Here is a 27,896-nt window from a genome sequence, read left to right as displayed (position 1 = left end):
GCACAGAAAACCAAAAATGGCGCTGTGGCTCAAGTGGTAGAGCACGTGCTTTGAGCTGAAGGCATAAGGCACAGTGCCCAGGCTCAGAGTTCAAGCCTACAACTGACCAAAACGAAAATAAAAAGACCTGATAGGTGAAAGAGTGAGAAATAGTCGCAGAGTCGTTGATGGATAAAACACATAGTTGCACCTACACTTAACTGGGTAAATGGTAAACCACTCTGCCTAATAATGTGGCAGGAAAAGTGCTGAGGAAGGATGAGAGGGAATTAGTTCATCAAGTGCCATTATTTGTTCAGTTGCACAAACAGGCAGAATGGCTCAAGTAGAACTCCAGACTCTAAATTGGAAATGAAGTCATTTTGGAGAAGAAACTCAACTGTAAATTGTTATTTGTAACAAATATTAATATTCTCTTATGCATGACTTACTGATAAAAATATTAGCTCTGTATTTTCTCTCCATTTCAACCTATCAATATTAATAGAAGACATTTTTACTCAATGTTTTTATTTGATAAGGTATTCTTCTAGAGTTTATTATCATTGCTGAAAGATTTCTTTAAAAAGTACTGTCAACTCCAAGAAAGAATTAGTATAAAAGAAGTTAGTGTCAGTTATTAGAGCATGCTATTTAATTCAGATTATAATCTTGCTGAACATTAATGATTTGCTCCTCCCTCTCTGGTTTTTCTTTTTTTCCAATTTAAATTCCAGGCACCTTCAAAGCAATAATCAACCTCCACAGCCTCCCGTTCCACCATTAGGTTACGTGTCCGGAACCTTGATTTCTGATTTAGAAACAGATGTTGCAGATGATGATGCTGATGATGAAGAAGAAGCTTTAGAAATCCCCAGACCCCTGAGAGCCCTAGACCACACTCCTGGATCCAGTATGGACAATCTAGACAGCTCTGTGACAGGTAACAAAACTGATTTACTAGAAATACCTGACCTATTTGCAACACTGAAATGTATCAAAAATCATACGCTTTTTTCATGTAAGAGTTATTCCACTCCATCTATTTCTGTAACAGTTTAAATATGTTAATGTTAAACACCAAATTCAAAAAGCATTTGGAAATACTTTGGCTTTGCTGCAAAAATGATAAGAAAATTCATGAATTTTAAAGAGCTTTAAAGACATGAAAGAAAACTCAATTATATCCAGGGCTTTTATGAAAAGTTCATTCTGCGAAGGAACCAAGTCTTTTACGTGGAAAAAAAAAACTTGACTTTTAGGGATGATATATTTTGTATATCAGAAGCAACATACAAAGTGAATACAATCTTAAAATGCCTCTTGATATTTCACTCTGTAAAACCACTCACTGATGAAAATAAGCAAGGCTTCAAAATATGCCTCTCCTGGTTGCAGTCTTATTTTTAGAATGGTAAAATGTATAGAGAGATAAACTATATGTTTATGTATTTCATTTTGCTGAATCCAATAATTATTCCTCTCCCAAGAAGTATAATTATTCTGTTTACTTTCAAGGCTTTCCCCCTGCCTGTACACCAAGTGAAAGACCTCAGTTTATATTCTCCTTATGATGATTCCAGCACTGATGCATAACCTATTTCCAAGGATTGAAATTGGAATGTTTTGAATCCAAGTATATACACAATGAATAGTGAAAAACAAAGCTTCCCTCTTTCTTTTCATTTCGTTCTTTTAGTTTCTTTCCTTTGGTTCTTTCACACATACACACAACACACACACACACACATACACACACACACACACACACACACACACACACACACACAAAGAGCCACTTGCATGATTATCAGGGCACAGGATCACAACTTGAGATTTGATCCCTGCATCCATATGTATATGTATATATATCACAGAAAGCATCCATATTTGCTTGAATGACATTTTTAATCTTGAAAGTATTTTATAACAGTGTTATCATTTATACAGTTCACTATTTTATGTTATTATTTATTTTTATATATTACATATATAAGTGTTTCATCTATTTTTACTCTAATACCTGCCCAATTTCCACAGATTTACTCCCTATTTGTTAGCTTTGCAAACACCAATGGAAACTGATGGGGTAGGATAGAGTGCAGAAAACATTAGTACTTGTAATTTCCCCCTCCTCCATTCCTGGATTACCCAGTGGGTGATGTCCAAGTCTACACTTTTCTTTGTCTTCTTATATGAGTGCCAGTTTGCTTGGTAGGATAATTAAGACTTAAAACATAGATACACTGCTGTGATTTGAAACCCACATTTAAATGAAGGTGACAGAGCAAAGTTAAAATCTTTGAATACAGAGAGATGACTTATTAGTGCACTATTATGTTAAGCCTCTTTGCCTTGAATTTCTAGCCTAATCTCCTTTAGGGTAAAATTCTACATATTTTTGCATATTTCACTAATGATATTGAACTATTTTCCATCAGGAATATGGTAAAACTGCAAGAATAATGAAAAAAGTCAGCAATAACATATAAATTTTTATTAAATAAGATAATGGCAAGGATGAAAACTATTTCTATAAATTAGGATACCATTTTACACTTTTCCAAAAACACACCTGTTAGGAACAAGTTGGTCCGTCTTATGTTACAGTAATTGGAGCAATCTGTACTTTTCTAACTAGTGTAATGTTCATTCCGATGAAGTTTTTATTGCTAAAAAAACAAAATCCATTTCTCTGTTTGAACTCATTGCTTAATTAAGACCTTATATGGAAATCTCAGTGTTTAGGTATGTATTTTGCAATAAATTTGTCCTCTAAATTTAACATTCCCTTAGTAGAACTTGTACTTTACACTTAGCTAGCCAAGTGAGTTTTGAGGGAAAAATATTTGATCCAAGCTTTGTTTTTTTAATGTGTATATGTTAGGGAGAGTGAGTCAGTATATATATTTGTATATGTATGTATACATACATGTGGTTCTATATAGGAGGTGTGTGAGCACATGTGGATTTTAGTGCATGAAATTATAAGTGCATACATTTTGGTGAGAATGGTGATAAATGATTGAGTATAGGTAGTGTGTATGGGGATGTGAACAGATAGTGTGTGTGCATGTGTAATATGTACATGTCTATGTGTGTGTGCCCCAGAGGTAGAGATATGTGTGTATATACAAATACATATTGAACCACTTTTATAACAATCATGTTAGGAAATATTATCCTAATTTGCCTATGTATTCTTCATGTACTTCAGGCTAGTTTAATGATGTTAAATGAGGTAAGTAATAAAACAAGAATGAGATAATTGTGGTTGTACACACGTGTAGTCTCAGTACTTGGAATCCTAATGTAAGAGGATTGACAATTTGAGAATATCTTGATCTACCTAACAAGACTTTAAAAAGAAAAAAATGCAAAATAAAATCAGAGCAATGACAAAAAGAACCACTTGGTTCTAATCTCATCATTTGAATTAGATGTTTTTAAGTCAGTTATAATGGTAGAGAAATAATTCTGTTCTGCTTTATCCACAATTCTAAATTTGTTGGTAATGTGAGTAAATTAGTCATTACTTATAACATAGATTACCTGATAGATGTATTCACTATCATTACTCTGATGCCTTTTTTTTTTTTTTGTCGTTCATGGGGCCTGAACTCTGGGCCTGGGCACTATCCCTCAGCTGTTCAGCTCAAGGCTAATGCTCTACCACTTGAGCCATAGCACTACTTCTGGCTTTTTTGCTATGTGGTGCTGAGGAATTGAACCCAGAGCCTCATACATGCAAGGCAAGCATCCTACCACTGAGCCACCTTCCAGCCCCAGATGATGCCCATTTTTATTAACAGAACTAATACATAGGTTTCCTTTCCTGAATCTGATACCAACTATAACAGATAGCTAAAGACAACCAAGCTGATGAGCTTCTATGTAAAATCAGTTAAGATTTTACTTGAATACATTGTACTCTACAAATGACACATTAGGAAATGTAAGTAGTTAATCAATTATAGAGTCCTTTTTTGTTAAGAAATATGCTAATTGGTTCTGCATATTTTTATGACAGCTAAGGAACTGATGAGAGATTTCTTAAATTTTTAAATGATCATTCATAAAAGAAAAAGCTAAAAAATGATAATACTAGTAGTTCCAAAATTCAGGACCTCATTAGTGAAAAGTAGTTGCAAATTTCTTGATTTATGTATTTAGTGTAACGTATGCCTGTTACATTTAACCACTGATAAATAAGTTCAACTCAATGACAATAACACAATGGCCTTTAGGAAAAGTGAGGCATCCTTCTAAGCAGTGGTCTGATGTGTTTGTTTGTTTGCTTTTGGTTATTATTCTTTAGTTTTGCTTCATTTTTTGTGGCACAGTAATATAAGATTTTTTTTTTACATTTTTAAAGGGGAGGAGAGACCAAGAGAGATTGAGAGTGGGAAGGAAAGGAGAAGAGGGATTCAGAATTAAAGACAGCATGAAGGACAAAATCAAAAATATTAATTTCTATTGTTTTATATAATTTTGTTTCTAAAGGTTTAAAATGCATAGTAAAGAACTCTATTATGAACATTTTGTACATAAATTGAGTCATTGAGGAATTTTAATCCTTGTTCAAGGTCACCTGCTTGATAAGTATGAGAAGAATGTACAAAATCAATTAATCTTACTGTAAAGGTAAATGAATATGATCCCTGCTTGGGAAATGCTCAACTTCTTCTAATCTGTATAATTTGCATATTTTACAAGAAAATACTATTCTCTCCTGTTACTTAATATGTGATTCTCATTTCTCTCTGTTATATGCATGTGTAGAAATGAATAAAAATGAAAAAAGTATACACTTTTAAAAATACAGCTTGTAATGTTATTACTGGAACATCAACACTAGAACATTACTACATACTTAATGAAGATCAGAACATGAAATATTAGAAGTAGCTTTTATTTACTTTCCTCATATTTAGTTTGAATATTTTATTCATTTTCCTCATATTTCTCTGTTTATTTCTAGTAACCTAACAAAATTAAACTAGATCAGCTATTTTGTAAGGAAATCCATTTGTACAAGTTTTATTTTTAATTTCTTTTGGAAGTACTGAGCCTAGATCTCCCAATATTCATTCTTATTATGCAAGCCCTTTATTATATTAGCCATGACTCTTAGTCCTTTTTTGTTTTAGTTATTCCAAAGAAAGCTTTTAGATTTTTTTTTTACCAAGCCTGGCCTCAGACTGCCATCTGTCTACCTATGCCTCTGTATGAGCTAGAATTACAGACAAACATAGCCAACCTTAGCTGGTTGGCTGAGATGGGATTTTGGTAACATTATGCCAGAGCTATCCTTGAAATCCAAAGTTCCTTTTCCCTACCTCTCTGGAAGCAATATTTCTTCCTCATTGCTCAACCTAGTATGACCCAGTAAGAGGGAGAGTAAAGTCTTCAATACTTCCTTCTGTAACTTCAGTGGTGGGAGGCATAGGTAAGTGCTTCCTGACTTTAATGACAGGATCATGAAAAAGAAACAGAAAGCAGCAGAGGAGAAGGAAGGAAAAATATATCCTGCAAGTGTAGCCAAGATTCTAACTGCCTGAGCGAACACAAAACGTAGTGTTATTAAGTAAATCAGTAAAAGTTGTCTGGATGGTTGGACCACACACAAGCTGTAGAAAGCAACTTTTGGCTGCACATATTCTGTGTGTTCAGAGGTTTTCACTAGAACCCTCATACTGCATCACTTTGAAAACAATAAAACCTAGCAACCTCATTATTTGACTTGACCACACAGATTTCACAGCAATGGCCACAACAATTTTAACCTGAAACGGTGCCTCTGGTGCAGAAAATTTAAAAACATAATAATAATAATCTTAATATGAAGAGAAATTTCACAGATAATACTAAAAATAATGATATTATTTTCTTAGATATCTTCCACAGGCTGGATGCCTTTAAAAGTAAATTATTACTTCACAATTTAACAGATTAAAAAGCAAATACTACACACATACAAACACATACACACAAACATGATTATTTCTGAATGAAATATCTAAATAGGTATCATATATTCCAAAAAAGAGGGTTTTTTGTTTTGTTTCTATTGTGCTTTCTTTGTTTTGGACCTCATGCTTTTGTTCAGCTTGTCACTCAATGCTGCTACTCAACTACTTGAGTAACACCTCCACTTCTGGCTTTTTATTAATTAATTCAAGATAAGAGTAGCTAGGATTACAGGAATGAGCCACCAGTGCCCTGCTTAGTGTGCTTATTCTTCACACTGTGTGTTCTTCTCTCTGTGAGTATCATGATTGAAATTGTTGCATATTCAATATCTTTGAGTGAAAAAAATTAGAAACCAGACATATCTTTCTACATCTATGCAGAGGTCAATACTTGAATTAATTTGACCAAAGACAATTATAGCTGAAGATTTTACTTAGCAGGTAGTTAGGAAAATAGCATTTAATAAGAAGAGTTCCTGGATTAAATATTGGCTCAAAAATGGGGCTCCGTTAGTTTTTGTATCTCATAAAAATGGTAATGCAACAATTAGCAGGGTCATATTATGAAGCACAGACTTTACTCTGGCTTAATGGATCTAAGGATAAGCATTTATCAGCAAGGAAGGATTTAGCATAAAATGACATGTAAATGAATTGATGACTGATCATAAATTAATTTTAGTGCTGGAGATGTAATAGAGACACAGCAAGATGCCACTTTATCATGGTATTTTATGCTCAGTAGCATGTGAGCAACAACTTAATGTCCTATGTGCAGCTCTTCCTTAACAGCTTGAATAAATTTGAGATTTTTTTCTGCCTTTCAGCAATTTTAAACTTGAGGAATTTGGAAAGATTGAAAATGTGAACACAAATAAATTTGACTATGTGACATAAATTCATTTTTCATTAAATGTTTAAATGTGTATTGATTATGTCAAGAGCTGTAATGTGTCAAATGGATATGAATTGCTTGTAATTTGTATGTAATCTAGCTAAGCTGTTTGTACCTAGCAGGTATGAACTTTAATTTTCCTTTCTAAGCACACAAATGACTTACCTTTTAATTTAAGAATTAATATTTTTCTTTTCTTCCAAATTATAGCCTTATTCCTGTCTTTGGTAACTGTTTATCTAAATCTTCAGGTACATAAAGAAGAAAAATGATAGCCAAAGATGAAATCAGTAGCCATTATATAAATTTCTGAGAGGAATTCTAATATATTACTTTCATTAATAGATTATGGCTAAATAATTTGCAAAGTGTTCCTCACAAATGTACCTATTGCAGGTATCTTATCCCTAATTTAGTATAGTTTGTTGAAGATATTCAAACATGACCTCTTTTCATGGTCTTGACCCCTTGTTGAAAGCAAAGGGGACACTAATTTTATTCTCTTTTACTTGGGGTCATTAGGTATCTCATTGCCTAATATTGCCAAACCTACTGTCCAAATCTCTTTAAGCCTACTGTTATTTATCTAGTCTCTTTGGCCTTTTAAAAGTTATAAAAACAATCCACAAAAGATAGCTGATTACTGTTTCTGTACTGATCAACAGCTGCTTGAGGCCCTGACTTCCATGGGACTAGCTCTTTCCAGAAAGGTAAAAAAGCATCATGAAAAAAAAATTGGATAAGCAAAGTTTTTAAGGACAGGACAAAAGCAATCAAAAGGGAGGGAAGTCAGAAGGCCAGAGCAGAAAAGGTGGCTTGTTTAGGGAATAGCACATGTGTGTGAAGTTCTCATATAAAGGACTCACTATCAGGAGACAAACAGGTTTTTGTTTATTTGTTTTGGCAGAACTTAAGCTAATTCTCTCTGGAGTTCTTCTAGCAAGGGATTTCTTTGGTTGATATTGCTGTGAAGTGATTTGGTGGGGTACAGAGACTAATCAGTTTTGGAATACAAACAAAGAACCAAACAGACTGAGAATATGACTTGACTGATATTAATGGAGTCTGACAATTTGACAGAACAGAACCAAATCTAACTGAATGCATTAAGGTAGATGAGTATGGAAAGATGTTACGTGTACCCACAAAAAATATAATTTGCCACAATACGAAGTATTACCAATATTTATATATATATATATTTTTGGGGGGGTCCGGTCATGGGGCCTGAACTCTGGGCTGGAACACTGTCCCTAAGCTCTTCAGCTCAAGGCTAGTGCTCTACCACTTGAGCCACAGCGCCACTTCCGGCTTTTTTCTTTTTGCTTATGTGGTGCTGAGGAATCGAACCCAGGGCCTTGAGCATGCAAGGCAAGCGCTCTACCACTGAGCCACCTTCCCAACCCTACCAATATTTATATTTTTAAGTGTATCAAAACATTATGAGATATATAACACACATAATTGTAATAGAATATTTATTGCACTACATAATGAAAGTTATGTTTGTTATTGTTATAATTTTTATTTTTATTTTTTTGTCAGTCGTGGAGCTTGAACTCTGGTCTTGGGTGCTGTCCCTGCACTCTTCAGCTCAAGGCAAACGCTCTACAGCTTGAATCACAGTACCACTTCCATAATTTTTCCTTTCTTATTTTGGATTATATCAATGTTTTTCCCATTATCCAGACAATGAACAAAAACTTACTAACATATTTCTTGTTTAATAAATCTTCTAGGAATATTTATAAGGACATTTCTTTTATATATTACACAAGGTCATTCTTAAGAAAATTATACACAAAATAAAATCACACAAAGAATTACAGTAAATAATGGAAATATTAAATGGATTTGATTCAACGTAGTGACTATTGTACAATGAACCTGAAAATAAAAGTATGAAAAGGCATAAGAAATAGTTCTTAAATACAACTTCACATAATTTTATTGTTACAAAAGAAAACCAAAATATGCAACAAAGAGCAGGATAGGGAAAAACACTATTGTGTGCATGATATTTAGATGACAAAGGAAAGATTGATTCTCTCTAACATAAAATTGAAAGTGAAGTTGATAAAAGGCAGTAAAGAATAAACACTGGTAGAACAAACTGGTAGCCAGACAGAAATTTAAACAATGGTAGGTGGTACACACAGAGACTGTACTGTATGTCTGACACAATGGATTTCAGTCAGTAATCTCAGGATTACTGAAGGGTTTCAGAAACCTGACTCTACTGGGCACCAGTGGCTTATACCTATAATCCTAGCTATTCGGAGGCTGAGATGTGAGGATCACAGTTCAAAGCCAGTTTGGCCAAGAAAGTCCATGAGACTCTTATCTCCAGTTAACCACCAGAAAACCAGATGTGGTGCTGTGGCTCAAGTGGTAGAGCACTAGCCTTGAACAAAAGAGTTCAGGAACAGTGCCCAGGCCCAGAGTTCAAGCCCCAGTACTGACAAGTAAGAAAGAGAAAGAGAAGAAGAAAAGAAAAAAAAACCTGATTCCAACCTTGTATGTAAACTATTGGATAGCTAGATAAGGCTTTAAACTGAGGATGGATGGATGGGAAGTGCTTCAGAAAGATCATTTAGACAGGAACTAAGAGGGAGTCAGTTAGGAGTTTAGGGATGAAGCGGGAGGTGAAGAACAAAGAGATCATTTGAATTGGAGAGAGAGGACAGACATATAGACCAACAGATAAGAGTACCTGGGAGGAATTGGAAGTGAGCTTTGAAATATCTCACTACTCTCAGTTTGAGACTTCTATCTTTCTGTCCCCTCACTGAATGACTTTGATTTTTTTTTTCTTCTTATCTACAGTAGCATTATATTGGCAGGCCTAGTACATGATTTCTTCTCTTGGTCCTTGACTTGGGATTATTAACTGGAAATGATCTCTCTCAGGAGGTTCAGTTGCTATGGCTATCTCAGCCTCCTTGAAGTGGCCTGTGTCAGGGGAATTTGTTTGGAAAGTAAAAAGTGTATCTGTGTGCTTTTGGCAAGGAAAACCAAAATCCTATCTTTCTCTGCTACACTTAATACCCTTTTAACTTCTCAAATCATTTTAACTCTGCCAGTTACTATTTTCCATGCCCTGAAAGTGCAGGAATCTGTGTTACTGTATCTTGGCACCTTGACAAGTGCTTCAGGATGAGACACTACTAACCACACTGTTATTGCTTATATATTGGAGAAAAGGAGAAATAATCTATAGCATTTTAATTTTCAGGTTTTCATGTAAATATATATTTGGTTTATTTAGAACATTTAATATCAATACTTGTTTGCTTATTTTCTAAGAAAGAATAATCATTACTTGGTAGTTTATTGTGACAATGAACTGCAATTATTTTCCTCCATTTCCATACTAATTTTGCTGAAAAAAAATCTACATTAGGGCTGGTGATACTCTGAAGAAAGATGAATTTCTAAAGATCAGTATTGGTGTTAAGAAAAGCAAACTGAAGTTCTTAAAATAATGGAAACCAAGGAATATTTAAGGATCATTGAAGCTCAGACAATTTTATAGAATATTGTCTTCATATTTTATTTAATACTGTTTATTAATTTTGTTCATAACTTTTTGTTACTTTATGAGTAATTTGTTATTCTAATATCTTGAAATAATCCCAGCTCTCTTATGGTATGTAACTACATACCTAATATAGAAATATTCTTGCAGATTGGGAGAGGGCAGGGAGGATTGGGTGGGGGGGTAGGGAGATAAGGGGAAGGGTTGGGAAGAGGAAACAAAGGAGGAGGCTGCAATGCTTGATAAGAAATGTACTCATTATCTTGCCCATGTAATTGTAACCCCTCTGTACAGTATTTTCACAATTAAAAAAAACAAATATTCTTGCAGATTAACAAGTCTAACATAGAAAGATTCTCATAGTATACTTTTCATCAGCTGAGTCTAAGTACACTATAATCTGTATCAATAAACATTGCTCTTTGATAATTGTAGAAACTTAAAATGTACATAGAAATTCTCTTGGCTAAATGGTTTTCTAATAATTTAGGATATATAAGACTTGAATCATTCACAATGGTTGTCCATGTGCTAGGCACAGATACAGATTGAGATGAGCTTCATTCTGCACTTAGAATGCTTCTATGAGTAATGATGATGTGATAAAAGAATGCATGGTAACAGCTCAAAGAAGTGAGGAGCTGAGGCAGCCTACTTGCTCATGAGTACAGTGTGTACAAGTAGATGAGATATCTAATATATACAACTTACTAGACAACTACATTTGTTTTTAGGTTCAATGGTAAATGGATGGGGCTCTGCATCTGATGAGGACCGTAACTTTTCTAGTCATAGATCTAGCGTAGGTAGCTCCTCAGATGGTTCCATCTTTGCCAGCGGCAGCTTTGCACAAGCACTGGTGGCAGCAGCAGATAAGGCTGGTTTTAGGCTGGATGGAACCAGCCTTACAAGAACAGGTTGGTAGCCTCCAAGCAAACACTCTTTGCATGAGAGAATCTTGTGCTCTGGACACTCACTTTTAATCCTCCTCTTCTCTCTCCCCAGTGAGTCTACCTTCAGGGATTTCTTTAATATGCATGAATGTAGTTTGGATGTTCTGTTATCAGAACTCTACTGATGCTACCTTTGGCACAGCTAAAACCACTTACCAACTTTTATCTTTCTATCCCTTTCTGTGTGTGGCTTTACAGGTTGATTGGAATATGCTAATACACTTGTGTATATAGATATTTATATTTATATATACATGTATTACATGAAAGCCACTTGTGTATATATATATGTTTATATTTATATATACATGTATTACATGAAAGCCACTAGTGAGATTGCTATTAAATTTTCAGTGACTTATACTTTGCTAAATCCTCATACAATCAATAGTGATTAAGATGGTTCAGCTTTCATCTCCATTACTTTTCTTTGACCCAGTTCTTTCTGCAAGTGCTTTTTCTGGGAAAGATTCCTCAGCATGGGACGAGGGGGTCTAAGGCTGTTGATCTAACTGTTCGAATGGCTGATGATCTGGTTAATGGTTTGGCTAATATTTTAATACAGTAATTTATTATTTGTTTGAAAGGATGCTAATTAAAGATACACTTACTGCATTTGCAAGGTTGAATAAAATGCTGAATACATGTATATTATACCTTAGAGTAATTTAATTTTTTATTTCTTGGAGTAATAAGTAGTAATGTTAAAAGGTGAATTATGTCATTTCTTCATGTGCTTCTCATTTCACAATACAGAACCACAAAATTAACTCTAACAATGAATCCCTGATTTCTAAACCACTTGTTTTCCTAAAACAATAGCTTTGGCATGGTGCATGTTGTTATATTTCTATTGTGATTCTTATATGCACCTGTGAGTAAATAATCTAAAAACGAAACCACAGTTCCGTACAAAACAAAATAATAAAATACTGAATGCATTTAAAAACTAGAATAATGTTCAAATCATAAAGAGTAATGATTTTGACCCTTTGCTAAACTCTCAGTTTTTGAATAAGTGTTTGAAATTGTCTTTGAAATATAACATCTATATTTCTTGCATTAGCTATCTTAAAATAAAAAAATTCTCAAGCATTGCAGAGGTTTATTTTTATATAGCATCCAAGCTAAAATATGTTGTAATATAACTGTTATTTGAATTTTCTTGCTTTATAAAGCATAAGTCAGAAACTGTATGTTGCCTGAGTGCTTTTTTGTGGCATCATCTATAAGCAGAGCAGTGAGAAAGTACAAGGAAACTAATAAATTAGAAGGCATAAGTGCATTTCTTGCATGTATGCTAATAGCTAATAAAACATTAAGCAATATCATGTCACATTGACTTAGGAAAATATAACTACATAGAAAAAATTGGTAGGAAATGAAAATATGCACAAGAGATTAAATACATGCACATAAACCAGCCACTCTTACCATAATAAACATTTTATTCCACTAATAAGTTGTTGAAATTTATTAGATAATCTTGCCCTAGAATGAATGCGTGTTTATATTCTATAGAAAGCTAGCATGTTTTAATTTTTCTATGAGAATTTGGATTCTGTTCAGATACAGATAATACTGACCAGATAATCCTTCTTCCATTTTGGACTTACAAACTGATTTTTAACCTACTGTTCTACATTGATGTTGCTGAGCTTCTGACAAAAAAAAAGATGTAGAATTAATCATATGTGAAAATTAAGTAGTAAGGTCAATTTATCTGAGCAGATCTTTCATATCAGATTTCAAATGTAATTATTATCAGACTTTTTTCTGTGCTCAGAGTTTTCAAAATTCCATTGGTGAAATTTCATGAGACAAATCAAATGTTATGCAATTCATTTCTGAAATAGTCTTATTGTATTTGAGAAATAAATATTGCATTGATTTTTAAATACCTAAGATAGTAACACTACGATTGTCTAGATTAATAACAATATAATCAAGGAGTACTGAGCTTTTGGTTGTGGATTTGTTTCATGTTTGTTTGAGTTTCCATGAGTGAAGTGTTCTTAACTTAAAACAAATTGACCAAGGTTTATGCAGCAAGACATATTAATTAATTAATATGGAGATGCACCATTTAACAATTAATATGGAGAGGCACCAATAGTTAGTAACTTCATATGGCATTTCTAGGCAGCTCCCCTAATTAGTATTAGGAAGAACAGAAATACAAGACATCAGCGTATGATGATTTTCTTCACACCTCATTCCCTTTGTTTTCTTCTTAGGAAAAGCTTTGACCTCCTCTCAAAGGCCTCGACCCACCAGCCCATTTTCTACGGACAGTAACACCAGTGCAGCCCTGAATCAAAGTCAGAGACCTAGGCCCACTAAAAAACACAAGGGAGGGCGGACAGACCAACAGCCAGCATTGCCTCATCGAAGGGAAGGGATGACAGATGGTAGGTTTCTTTTCTTTTATTCTGTACCATTACATTAGGGGTTGCTATTTATTTCAGTGTGTGAATTTTAGGAGTATAGTCATTTGTACTGTAAGAAAAGGTCATTAAATGTGTTTTTCCTATTAAAATAAGATTGAAATACTTTCGGTTTGGGGGAGCATATGGTCTCTCGATTGTGCTATTGTTGAAGAATACAGATCTAGGGAACAATTTTAGAAAAAAATTATATATAAACCATATATATGTGTGTGTGTATATGTATATGTGTGTGTGGGGGGATGGTTTATTTCCAGTACCTCTTTATTGACACTTGGGCAGTGGCTGATTTTCTCTCTGAACCATAGTTTGTTCATCTATGTCAATTCTTTTTTTTTTTTTTTTGTCCATCGTGGGGCTTGAACTCTGGGCCTGGGCTCTGTCCCTCAGCTCCTCAGCTCAAGGCGAGCGCTCTACCACTTGAGCTAAAGCGCCACTTCGGGTTTTCTGGTGGTTTATTGGAGATAGGAGTCTCATGGTCTCTCCTGCCCGGGCTGGCTTTGAACCATGATCTCAGCCTCCTGAGTAGCTAGGATTACAGGCATGAGCCACCAGCGCCCGGCTTATGTCAATTATTTCATCTAGTCTTTGAGTATATATTTAAACAATGATAAATGATATCAAGCAAAGCAAGCCAGGCCCAAAGAAACAAGCTCCATGGTTTTCCTCATTTGTAATAACTAGAATATGTCTAAGATATTCTTAGCAGTGGATCACAAACAGCTCAATAGCTATGAGCATATGACCATATAAAATAATTCTTATCTAAATGAACTCCAAAAAATGGAAACAAGAGGTTTTTGTTTTTTGGGTTTTTTATTTGTTTTTAGTGTACTGTTTGCACGTATTTCTTTTTTCTTTCTTTGTTTTCCTCTTTGGTTTATTCCCTCTTGTCACTACTTTTTATTTCTGCACCCTTTGTCTTTTATATAAGTTTATCTGATTTGGGGAAGGGATGGGAGAAATCACAGAAACAGTGGGACAAAGGGTATGAACCAAGGCAACAGTGATACTCACTAGACACTATGTTCGAAATGAACTTTACAACATGGAGGGGAAGTTGGAGAAAATGAAAAAGAGGCTATCACTGTTCAAAATGAAATGTACTCCTTACTTACGTAACTGTAACCCCCCTGTACATCATCATTGCAATAACATTTTTTAAAAGACCTATTCAAATTTTTTTTAAAATGTTGGTTTCTGGAAATATTGAAAATGTCTGTGATCAACTATGAATATTTCATTCATCCTATGAAACCTAGTTTATTTTTAATATTTTGAACTTAATTTTATGACATTTTTTAATTTTTAAAATTATGAATGTAATATACAGAGGAGTTACAGTTATATGTTAGGCAATGAGTACATTTCTTTTTTTAACAAAGTTACCCCCTCCCTTATTTTCTTCCAGTTTTTCCCCTCTCAACTCTACTTTCCTCCAAGTTGTATAGTTCATTTACAACATAGTCTCTAGTGAGTATCACTGCTGAATTGGTTCACCCTTTGTCCTGCAGTTTCTGTACTTCCCCTTCCCCTCCCCAAGTCAGATAAACTTATGTACAACACAGAGGGTACAGAAATCAAAAACAGTGCCGGGAGCCAGTGGCTCACACCTGTAATCCTACCTCCTGAAGAGGTTGAGATCTGAAGATCATGGTTTAAAGCCAGCCCGGGCAGGAGTGAAACTCTTATTAATCTCCAATAAACCACCAGAAAACTGGAAGTGGCTAAAGTGGTAGAGTACTAGCTTGAGCTGAAAAGCTGAGGGACAGCGTCCAGGCCCAAAGTTCAAGCCCCATGACCAACAAAAAAAAAAAAAGAAAGAAAGAAAGAAATCTAAAACAGCAACAAAAGGGAATAAGCAAAAGAAAAAAAGGGGAAAAAATCCAACAAACAGTACAATAAATAATCCTCTTATTTCCATTTCAAGTATGAATAACATACTTATCCTGAAACTTTAGTCCAAGATTATGTACATTTTTTCAATGCCTATATAAGTCCCAACTGTAAATTTCTTCTACCTTTTCAGGACTATTTTATCTCCTTTAAGCACATAAACTTCTTCCTGATTGTTCTGTTAAATGTCCAAAGGCTGATGAATATAGCCAAGCTGAATGTTAGAATCATTTAGTGTCTTGAAATATATTCAGAAGATTCTGATTTAGGTGTTTTGAGGTGATACTCAGTTGTGGGCAATTTAGTTGCTCTTGGGTGAAACTCAGTTATGTGTAACTGTAATGCATATTCCAGCTTAGGAAAGCTCTGAGTTTGTCCTGAGCCATCAGATGTAGAAGTCTAGAAGTGCAGAATAGAGTAAAGCTTACTTGGAAAAGAAGAAAATCTCTGTCTTTCTTTTCTTTTCTTTGGTCAGCAGTTAAACATGTTTGTTCTAAAAGTTTTCAGGTTTACTGATGTTTCCTACTTACTTTGTTTCCTTTTGGAAGTGTTTTTACAGAATATGAAGGTTATGGGTTCAATTTTTCATTTTCTATAAATGAATGTCCCATGGTGAACAATTATTCTGCCCGCTATGTTTCTTCCTTAGATGTACTGAAAATTAATTGTGCACACAAGGCAATTTACAGTGTACTTATTATCACTAAAAAATAGAATTGCCTTTCACTGATACAGAAATACTGATATAACAATTAACTATTATTACTGCTCTAATATAGTGACAAGAAAACAATTAGCTATGTATTTCTTTTGTTTTTTTTTCCAGAAATATCTGAAAGCCATGACTAGCATTGGTGGCTATAACACCTAAACTAACAAAATAAGGACTCTTTTATTGTAATATTTTTTGTAAGTCTTTCCCCTATGTCCACATCAAGCAAATACACCCCCTAGTTGATAGCATATTAATATGCTTCTCTTTCTAAAAATCAAATTGAACCCTAGATTTTTAAAAATGCCAGCATTTAATGATTATATATTTTATGTTATTAATAGATGCATTATACAAGTAGTGATATGGTGAAGAAAATTCAGATCAGATATCTTCCCAAGTGTTTGATCCACAGATATTTTAATAATGACATAAAGGCAGTTATTTTGTATAGTACTCCACAAAATATTCTCAAGAAAAGCATTTTACAGCAGTGCCATTATTCCATATTGGGATTAATTTTGTAGCATCTTCATGTAAAATAAAATGTTCTTAGGAACATTGTTACTGAGTAACATTTACTACATTAGACCACTTCACACTAATACTTTTACATTATTTTACAATAATGTTTTATGATTGTATTAATTAGGGTAATTATTGCTAGATGCTTTACCAAACAATCTCTAACCTTCAGTATCTTTGTATAATAAAACTTACTTTGTCAGGGTCATAATCTCTCAAGGTGAGGCAGCTTGTTCTCTAGTAAGGATTTAAGACTCTAGTTGAGGATAGCATGATTTTCAAGATTTTACCTTTGTGGTTTCTGAGTAATGGGAAGACAAATGATCATTGGAGGTTCTAATAGCCAGTGATCAAGTACCCTCTCACTTTGCATTGGTAGAGCTCTGATTGATGCTGTTAAACTTCTGAGGCAGGAAGACAATCTGTTTCCAGGAATAAAAATGAGGAAGAGTGTACACAGTGAGAATTCACCCTTTATCTCAAAGAGCATTCGATATTCATACATAGTTAAGGAAGTATTTCTGTTTTCCTTTTTTTTTTTTTTTTTGTTAATTGTGGGGCTTGAACCCTCAGGGCCTGGATGCTATCCTTGAGCTTTTCACTCAAGGCTAGCACTCTACCACATTGAGCTACAGTTCCACTTTGGAAGTACTTTTTTTTTCTTATCCTAAGCAGGTATTGCTTCATGTAAATCTATCCATTTGTATAAAAGGTGTCAGAACTTATTATGTAGCCAATACACTGAAAAATGTTGAGCAAAAGAAGGTAGATCCCAGATTGAATGAGATGGTGCATTCTATAATTCCAGCTACTTAGGAGATGGAGAAAATTGTCATTTAAGCCAGCAAAAGAAAAAAGGTAGAGAGATCCCCTCTCAACAAAGAATATTTGTATAAGGTTCAACAGTGCCCATTGTTCAGGCAGAAAAGTATTATTGGCAGAGAACAAACTGTTGGCCTACTTGAGATGCAGGTGTGCAGAGACAGAGGGGGAGGAAATAGCAAAAGAGTAGGGGACTCCTGTAGAGACTGATTATATACGGAAAGGTGGGAGGTGGGACCACAGCAGATATGGAAGTGATCTCATAACCTGGGGAACTTCTGTCTGTCTGAGGTTCAGAAAATGACCTCAGCAAATGAGGAAGCAACTTCAGAGCCTGGGATCTTTTGCTGACTCAAAGTCAGGTGATTAGGTGATTGACTGGGGATTACTGGTTTCAGGCAGGTGAATAGGAAGTGAGGAGGGGCTGTTCTCCCTGGCAGACCTAACAATCTGTAAATGCTGATGTCTTCTGAGAGGATGGAAGAGAAATATTATGATCAGAGGCAGCTCTGATGTGTGTTTCTACATAATCCTAGGTGGCGAATAAGCTAAAGCAAAAAGAACTGTGGTTGTGGATCAAGTGGTAGACCACTTACTTAGAAAGCATTCCTGAGTTTAAACCTATGGAATAAATAGAGCAATAAAACCAGAGTGAGAGAGAGAGAGAGAGAGAGAGAGAGAGAGAGAGAGAGAGAGGCAGATATAGACAGATTAATTCAGGTCCTTACCCATCAGAGTTTTCTTTAGAACACCTCCTTCCATCCTGTTCTTTCTTGCCCTAGTTCATAATATTTTATTCAGAGAAAGGACTCTTCCTTCGCTATACCACATGTTAAATCTGAAATTTGAGGAACCAAGTATTAATTAACTTATATATATATATATATATTTAGCACATACTATGGAAAACAAGCAAAATAGAAACCAAGTAGATGATATTCTTCTGCAGCTTTTATTGTGGGAGGAAAAAGAGATGAAAATATCAAGATACATATGTAAAATAGTTACCATTGCCCTGGATTAAAAACAGACATAAAGGAAGTTTAGAAGCATATGGGTAAGGAGAATGTATGTTTAATAACGGTTTTAGGGAAAGCTTAACTAGCAAGGTAACATTTGAAAAAAGAGTAGGGTAACATTAGAAGAAAACGTATACCCAAGGAAAAACATTATAGGAAATGAGAGCAGCAAGAAACATTCTCCACTTAGTTGATGAAAAGGACTGGAACAAACAGAAACAAATGAAACATGATGTCAGGCAAACAAAAAGGGTCAATGTTATAGGACTTTTAATCTATCTTGATGACTCTGACTTTGACAGTATTTTGAGTAGGAAACCTCTGGATGTGTATGTATGTGTGCAATGGTATGCATTTAAGATACAGGAGTGGTGTGATCTCATTTATGTTGAAAGCTCCCTCTAGCTTTTGTGTTTCAATACACCAATAGGAGCAAAGGAATAAAAATGGAGATCATAGAATAGTATAAAGAATTGACAATGGTGGTTCTTATGAAGGAATTAGTAGAAGCAGGAAGAAAATATGTATTCTAGAGATGAAGCTGTCAGGGCTAATGAGAGTAATGTAGGTTATTAAGCAACCTCAAGGTTATGTCATAGTTTTGGTGAACTTGTGGAATGGGATTGCTACTAACTGAGAAGAGAAACAGCAGTGGTAGGAGAAGCATATTTTACACAGAATAATCTAGGGCTTAGTTTTGATATGAGGAAAATTTGAGAGTCTTTCTAACCACCCAAATGGAACTACCCAGTAGACATTTGGCTCTATATAACCAGAGTCCACAGAAGGAAAGATCCAAGCTAGAGATGCTTGAGTTCTTTATGGCTCTATATTCTTCTCTAAAATATGTAGGGTAATACTATCATGTATCTCATGGGATATGTCCCATAAGGTTAATCCTCAGTAGTAAGCTAATAAGATACTCTTTGGTGAATGGACTTGCTCAAAATGAAATCACCATGGAATTGAATAACAAATTTAATTTAAGTGAATGTATTTGATTACCTGCTTTTATTTTTTTCCACAATCATTTGTAATTCCATCTCTCTTTCCAATTTGTTTATTTCAATGTGCATGCAATGTCCTTTCCTCTTAGAAGTTAAACTCTCCAAGGATATTACTTAATTATGAAGCTGTATAAATTCAAGTCGAATTAAATAGTCATCAGAATTTAGCTGGCATAAGCAGATGCTGTTTGGGCCATTTTAGATATTAAGCTGTTCTGATGAAGACTACAAATCAATGGCAAGATATGTCAGTTTGGAAGCAAATATAATAGTTTTTCCTCACTGGTTATCTAGGTCCAATAATTCAGATAAAATAATTACTTTACATTTATAATAAGACACAGGGAAGGAAGCCAGTATCAAATATGAAGGAAATAACAAACTCATTGGATTATAAAAAAAACAGATAATCTCCTTATGATAGCTCTTTATTTTGAGAGAAATGTTCTAACTTTATTCTTCCAGACAGACACATGTTCTCTTCTTTTTCCCCTTGGTCATGGGGCTTGAGCTCTGCGCCTGGGTGTTGTCCCTCAGCTCTTCAGCTCATGGCCAATGCTCTACCCCTTGAGCCATAGCACCACTTCTGGTTTTCTGGTGGTTTATCAGAGATAAGAGTCTCATGGACTTTCCTTCCCGGGCTGGCTTTGAACTGTGATCCTCAGATCTCAGCCTCCTGACTAGCTAGCATTACAGGATTGAGCCATGGGTGCCCAGCTCCACATTCTCTTCAATCATTAATAATTCATGATCTTAACTGAAGACATACTTAACTATGGATGCTGCTCCAGCATTGGACAACCCTACCCCATCCTGAGAGGGCACATTCAGAAGGTCACTATTATCAGTTGCATGTTGCTATCATTTTGCTCATAAGAAAGTATGAAGCTTTTAAGAAAGTTCTTATAATAAGCAGCTTTGCCTTTCATTAAGGAAGCTATTTAATGCACAAAAATGTTATAATTTTCCCTTTTAATATGTAAAGTGTAAATAGAATATTACTAGAAACAAGAACACAATGGTGTGGGAAATAATTGTGTATATTAATTCTATTAATGAAACAAATATATACCATATATGATAAGTAGGTCTTATAAATACATAATGTAATAGCTTTCTCTGAGGATGAATAAAGGAATTTGTAACAGCACTTTTGTGAAAAAGTATACAGAAATTTCAAGTCTTCAATGAGATAATCCAAAATTCATTTTTGAAGGAAATGTTATTTCATAATTGTTGAATTAAAAATATAAGGTTGATGATGTAAGGAACAAAAATGAAAAATTTAGATAATTGAACTTTTAATTTTTTTGCTTGTGATATTTATTTAAAAACATTCCTGAGATGTTATCTGTTCCACTGCATTTCAGATTTTTCTAATACACTGCTTACTGTGTAATGCCATAATGCATATTCAATGTGCACACTGAACATTAGATATCACTTATTAAAATTACTACATTGGAAGATTATACTGTATTAGTTGTAACTCATTAGCTAACTCATGAAACGAATAGCCAAAATTGGTTGACATGGAAAATGTTAATTGTATTTATTAAATATTAGCTTAACCCTTTGACTGTTTCAAAATATGCCACATACAGGGTAAAAGCAATCATTCGTTGCATGTGATATGGCATGTAGCTCTTAATTTCCCAAGGGTGATATTCCTTGTGAAGATTGGCAAGAGAGCTTTGCTTCTTCCTAGGAAATTTTACTAGCACAGATTTCTAGTGATTTTATTTTTTATTATAATATTTCTATTTTGAAAAGGCAACATTAAGCAGTGGATTGAATATAAACTGTAATAAGATTCCCTTTCACCTTGAAGTTCGGCCCCAGTGTGCAATTGAAAACAATTTCCATGGTTAGTAGTTGAATAAGACCAGTCAATTTTATTTCAGTGATGATGAAATGAGAAGACAGTAGATAGATCAATAAACTGCATTTTAGATAGCCATGACTGACTTATTTTGCACAAACTTCTTATGCATGGGGATATTTGTAAGAGGGCAAGGTTCTTCTATTTTTCAGCTTGAACTAAAATCTGTATTTTTAAATTAAATTTTAGTTCATTCTAAATATTATTCAAAATTTTTAGATCTTCCACCTCCACCAGATCCCCCACCAGGTCAGGGTTTAAGGCAACAAATAGGCCCGAACCAGCCCACTGGTAATGTGGAAAAGTCAACAGAGAGGAAAGGAAGTTCTCTAGAGAGACAACATGCATCCAACTTAGAAGACACAAAGAGCTCACTGGATTGTCCAGCTAAAACCTCCCTAGAGTGGCAGCGACAAACCCAAGAATGGATAAACTCCACAGAACGCCAAGAAGAGACACGGAAAGCCTCACACAAACCAAGTGTTGGATCAGGTGTGTTCTACACAGTCCCAAGAAAGGGTGGGCTGTTACCATTTTTCCCCCTACCAGGTATTTTAAAAATAACATTGTTTAAGGGCATCTGAAATACATTTGCCTTAAATCATTAATTAAATGAGAATTTCTTCAGCTAGGTTTACTATCACATATTTTAAGGATGATGCCATTAAAGATTGTTCCTAAAGTTAAGGTCTTTGAGCTTAAGAGACCTCCAGACTTCATCTACCATGCTCAGAAGACAACTTGAACTTTTATCTTCAGATTCTAATCATATTTTAAGACCACTACATTCTTCTCTTGTACCATTTTAATCCCTGTCTTCAGCCAATTTGTTGACTGAAGTAACTTGTCATGATCGAGGGGAGCTCACTGCAATCTAATAGATGAATTCATTAAAATTACCAGTTGCAAGCTGGGCACTGGTGGCTTACATCTGTCCTCCCAGATACTTAAGATGCTGAGATCTGAGGAGCATTTTGAAGCCAGCCCAGGCAGAAAAGTCCATGAGACTCCTATCTTCAGTAAGCTACTCACAAAAAGCCAGAAGTGGCGCTGTGATTCAAGTAGTAAAGTGCTAGCCTTGAGTACAAAGAGGCTTCGCTGGGACAGCGCCCAGGCCCTAAGGTCAAGACCAAGGACTGGAAAAAAGAAACAATTTAAAACAATGATTAGTTGCAAATAAATACCTATTCACAACATCCTCAGGATAGAAAAGACTGACTTGACTCAAACTTCCTTCAAATGAGTAAATATAGTTTATAGTTAACCCTTGGGTAGAGAATGTTTTTGTTCTTCTAACAACCAAGCTTCTTAGAAATATCACATATAACTTTAACAATTTCTGCTTAAATATTATCTAGAGGCGGGGGATCTTGTTAGAGAAATGGGGTTTGGGGACTTTTCCCATTAGCATTTAATAAGAATCAATGCACACATGCATAGATACATACAATCTTCAAAGCTTTTCTTAGTCATTCAGATTTAATGTTATCTAGATATACTAAATATGTCCTCTCCCCATGCTTTTTTGTTTCATCCAGAATTACATTTTGTAGTAATGTGGTATAATGTTTTGAAATATTTAATTTCTGCAGGGGCTAGAAGATGACAACTTCAATATTTGCATTTGGTAAACTATTTAGGAAAATTAAATTATGCAAGCTGTAAAAGAAAAAATATGTCAACCCCATCATCACAGGAGAGAAATAGTCAATTCTCTTAGCTTTTAATTTTATTTTATGATCAGTTTATTAAATAATAATTTAGACCTAGGAATAAAATAGAGAGTAACTGAAGAAGGAGATGGGATATATAACACAAAATGAAGGAAAGAAGCAAAGGAGGAGCAAAGGAAGGGAGGAGGGAAGGAGAGAGGGAGGGAAGAAATCAGGGAAGAAAAGGGAATTAAAATGAAAGAATTAAGTCTTTAAATATTATTTGTAGTATATGTCAGGAGCCATTTGTGGAGATGGCAAGGCATTATATAAATAGAACATTAGCCATATCCATTAATATGTTTATCTTAATGAAGCACATCACCTTTCAAATAGCATGTTTCCATCTTTCAAAAATTGCAAATTTGGGCTGGGAAGGTGGCTCAGTAGTAGAGTGCATACCTTGCATGCATGAGGCTCTGGGTTTGATTCCTCAGCACCACATAAGCAGAAAAAGCCAGAAGTGGTGCTGTGGATCTAGTGGTAGAGTACTAGCCTTGAGCTGAAGAGCTGAGGGACAGCACCCAGGCCCAGAGTTCAGGACCCACAAAGGACCAAAAGAAAAAAAAATCAGAATTTAAGAAGTTTATTTAAGTAACTAATATGTAGTCCTTTCTCTAAATTGATCATGAAAATATTGTATCATTAAACTGAAACAAAATCATGTATGTGTGTTTTTCTATCTTAATGGGAAAATTAAATTGAAGACTCACTGGACTCCAGAAATGGTTCTCAGATATGTTTTGGGCTAAGCAAACTATTGTTCATTGTATACCATCTCTCTTTTATAATGAGCTTAAATATGGCAATTAATATGTTCTATACTTACCCCAACATCTCTTTTAATTAAATTTTCTTATATGAAATGTTGCTTGCACATGGAAATTCTTTTCATATCCAGGTCTGATAAAACGTACTAATTTTAATATTTCTGAAGATTGAAATAATAAAAGGGTCTGTTCTGAGCTTCATGTTTAAAGAGTTCAGTTTGTGTTTTGCCATGATGTTACAGTTTAACTTAATCCTTTCTGTTTTTTTTTTTCTTTTTTAGAGGAGGCTTTGGTGCCCTACAGCAAGCCTAGCTTCCCATCTCCAGGAGGCCACAGTTCATCTGGAACATCTTCTTCTAAAGGTTCCACTGGACCCCGAAAACCTGAAGTGTTGAGGGGTGGCCACCAGCGCAACGCCAGCGACATTCTCGACATAGGATATATGGGCTCAAACAGTCAAGGACAGTTTACAGGTGAATTATGTAAGTGTGTTAGGTCACTTAAAGGATTATCAGAACATCACTGATTCAGAAAGGCTATTCAGTTAATACAGTGAAATATTGTATTTTTTTGGAATAATGGAACATTTGCTCTGCTGAGACAACAAAACAAATAGTCCTTTGTGAAAACTTGCATCTAACTTACACAACTGCTTTCTAGAATAGTCATTGACTAATACTGCCTTGCTGCCACAACTTGACTTAGGCTGCATGAATTGTTTTCATATGGGTAGCCTACATTTGTCTTAGTCTTAGATTAAATATCTAGTCATTTCCTTGCTTTTGCTCTCTTTAACTAAAGCACAGTAAAAAAACACATCACATCTGTATTTGCCTCTAGGTGGTGTTGTTTTTGATTGTTTCAGTTGTGAGGTTAAATTTGTGTGAATGTGTACTAGTCCTGGGGCTTGAACACAGGGCCTGGGTTAGCACATTTTGCTCAAGGCTGGTAGTCTATCACTTAGGCCATACCTTCACTCTGACTTTCCTTTGGTTAATTGGAGATAATAGTATCTCAGATTTGTCTGGCCTGGCTGGGATTTAACCCTGATACACAGATCTCAGCCTCCTGAGTAACTAGAATTACAGGCATGGTTTACTGGTCTCTAGCTAGGATTGAATTTTGACCTAGGACATACTAGACAAATATTGGATCAGTGAGCTAAAGCCCCTACTTTTCTGGTAGCTTTAAAAAAAACTCTGGCAGAAATCCCTCTTGCTCTAGTTACTCATTTATTTTCAAAATTTGAGAGTCAACTTTGAAAAGTTGATCTTTGATTTTAGTTGTTTTCCAATATGATGATTGCAAATGACATATTTTATATACAATCATTCCATAATGATACATCATATTAATAAATTCATTTTTGAGTTGATTCCTAACCTTGGTATTGAGTATAACATATATTTTCTAAATATGGAATATTAGGTAATGAAGAAAGATGGGAAGTGTGAAACAAATCAGAATAAAGAAATTGAATCTTAGTTTAATTCCACCTGGAATATACTTATTCTCTATAATTATGGTCATGCTACAATTATGCTACATCATGGTCACTTAATATATATGGCAGCTTCTTTGTATCCAGCTTAAGAACACTGGTGAGAGTATAGCCCCAGGTTCTAATGTTCACAACCTATGCATTGACTATATACTGTGAGACAGTAATCTGCTCCCTCTTTTTAAATGGTAGAGCTAGGATTGATATCACAGACACTCAGAGCATTTTAATAAAAGACATAAAGAGAAAATATCCTTTAAATTATAGAATTCTTTATGAATCTGAATTATTAATGCCTATTACTAGCCTGGTTGGTATTAAGATTATTGTATAATTGTTAGTTTGATTCATGTGTTTTTAGATTTTTTTCTCTAACTTTTGTTCTGAAATATTTGTAGACTCATGAAGAACACAAGGAATAGCTCTAGTCACTGACTTCGAATGTGCTTCTTTTTCTTTCTCTGTCACCTTTAAGTAAAATTATGCAAAATTTATCTGATGACTTTATGTTCATTTGCTATCTGACTGCTTTGAATTTGGTGAATATAAGCTCTAATTCTGATTTTTCCTATTTTATGCTTTTTAGAGTAACTGAGAGGAGACATTCAAAGCTGCTCTGAAGGACCATCAGGTCTGAACTCATGGAAGTGATGACAGTACACAGTGCAATGAACAATTTCTTTTATTTATGTACTAAGAGAACTGTAAATGCAATGTAAAGATACACAGCCACACATATCCCACAGATATTTGACTTGTGTTCTTCTCCTAAGTACACCACCCACCTTAACTCTTTCTTGTCAGGAGTATATCAAAAAGAAAGAAAAGAAAACTCGCTCTCCAGGATGAAAAGGATTTCCTCTGTATATAATTTCTTTTGTGCATTGCTATGCAAGCTCACTCTTTTTAGCTCTGTTCATATTATTGTCTGTTCTTATTGGTCTCTTGTACTATATGTGAATTAATAGGCTGTGGTGCCATATATTAACTTTTAATTGTGTAACTTTTTTGTTAAAATTTTGCACTGCAATTTTATTTGGTGATAAGCACAAATCTCTACTCCTCATGACATGAAGAAAAGATTGAATGTGAAGGGAGTTTCTGTACTGTAACCTAGGTTGGATGATGCTGGTGTAACCAATCATGTTAGATGGGTTTTGGTTGGGATTTAGAATAGGAAAATGCCAAGGAATGATAGTGTTGGCAAAGTGTGCTTGGAACACCAGGAAATGAGTCAAGTTGAAAACCAGAAAGATGGTTAAAAGTTGATAAAAATCAGGGGTCAAGAGAAGAAAATTTAAGTCTTTCAACTAAATATGCATTGAAATATGCAGGTAGCAAAAGATGTACTAAACTTGCTTTTAAAAAAGATATTTAAATTTTATTTAGAAGCAACTTCACCTGTCATTGTAATTGACCCATCAGACAATTACAAGCAAATGGAAATTAAGGTGTTTCACAAGAGCTGTATTTATATTACAATTTTTTAAAAGAGCATTTTCTGAATTACCATAATTAATCTTTCCAACTCATTAAGTCAGAATATAACATGAAGTTCCCCCAAGGAAACAAATAAAATGAACTCTAGAGCATCTAGCAAATAGATAAAGAAGCAATTTATTATCAGGACATTCTCGAGCTGCTTTCAAATACGAACTCTATTGTAATGTCTCATTTCATCTTTCTAATACATGTGCAGTACACACTGGATGATAGAATGGCATCACACAAATTCAAACACTTTTAAAAACAATGCAGACTAAGTACAGTTCTGCATTGCCCCCTTGATTCAGAAGTGAAGTTGGTGCCACTGAATAGCAAAATCATCAATGTTTAAAAGCAGTGCTCAGAGTATATTCAGTTCACAGTAAGTAGATTATTAAAGACAAATAGTACTTTATGGTACATCCTCAGAAATTGGCTACCCAAATCTGTTTGACCCATCTTGACTTGAGTAAATTGAAAAGAAAAAAAGGAGAAAAATGCATGTTTATACACTTTTTAAATAAAACCAAATCTTGTAAGTGGACATTAATTAACAGTGTCCTGCCTCATTTGTTTTGACGACTGTAAGACGTTCCTGAAGTTCTATCATGTAGGTATGCTTAAAAGAAGCATGACTTGAAATGTGTGTCAACTATTGTACATGTATCATCAGCCATGTAGAAGATACCTTTCCTGAAATTTCCGTATGCCACATCTACCCATGTGCTACTTATACAACTTCAAGTTCTACTTCTTCCTGTATTTTTAAAAATAGGTTTTC

At 34.6% G+C, this 27,896-nt stretch overlaps 1 protein-coding gene across 5 annotated transcripts in view; it reads left to right on the top strand.

Annotated features, from left to right (window-relative positions):
• The window catches only part of Robo2 (roundabout, axon guidance receptor, homolog 2 (Drosophila)), a 519,781-nt gene extending 492,116 nt beyond the window's left edge, over positions 1 to 27,665 (top strand). For 2 of the 5 annotated variants that reach the window (XM_013034887.1, XM_013034889.1), the window contains exons 24-27: positions 717 to 922; positions 13,575 to 13,748; positions 24,411 to 24,611; positions 26,217 to 27,652. In XM_013034887.1, the coding sequence (XP_012890341.1) occupies positions 717 to 922; positions 13,575 to 13,748; positions 24,411 to 24,611; positions 26,217 to 26,218 (583 nt within the window). In that variant the 3' untranslated portion in view covers positions 26,219 to 27,652. Of the gene's footprint in view, positions 1 to 716; positions 923 to 11,118; positions 11,302 to 13,574; positions 13,749 to 21,866; positions 22,140 to 24,410; positions 24,612 to 26,216 lie in introns of all 5 variants that reach the window. The other 3 variants (XM_013034886.1, XM_013034885.1, XM_013034888.1) reach the window with 3 other exon arrangements.
• Positions 27,666 to 27,896: the final 231 nt, after the last annotated feature.

The sequence above is a fragment of the Dipodomys ordii genome, unplaced genomic scaffold (assembly GCF_000151885.1).
Source record: "Dipodomys ordii isolate 6190 unplaced genomic scaffold, Dord_2.0 Scaffold199, whole genome shotgun sequence".
Lineage (NCBI taxonomy): Eukaryota > Metazoa > Chordata > Mammalia > Rodentia > Heteromyidae > Dipodomys > Dipodomys ordii.
The sequence above is the reverse complement of the archived record's forward strand: the minus strand, read 5'-3'. Positions and strand labels throughout refer to the sequence as shown.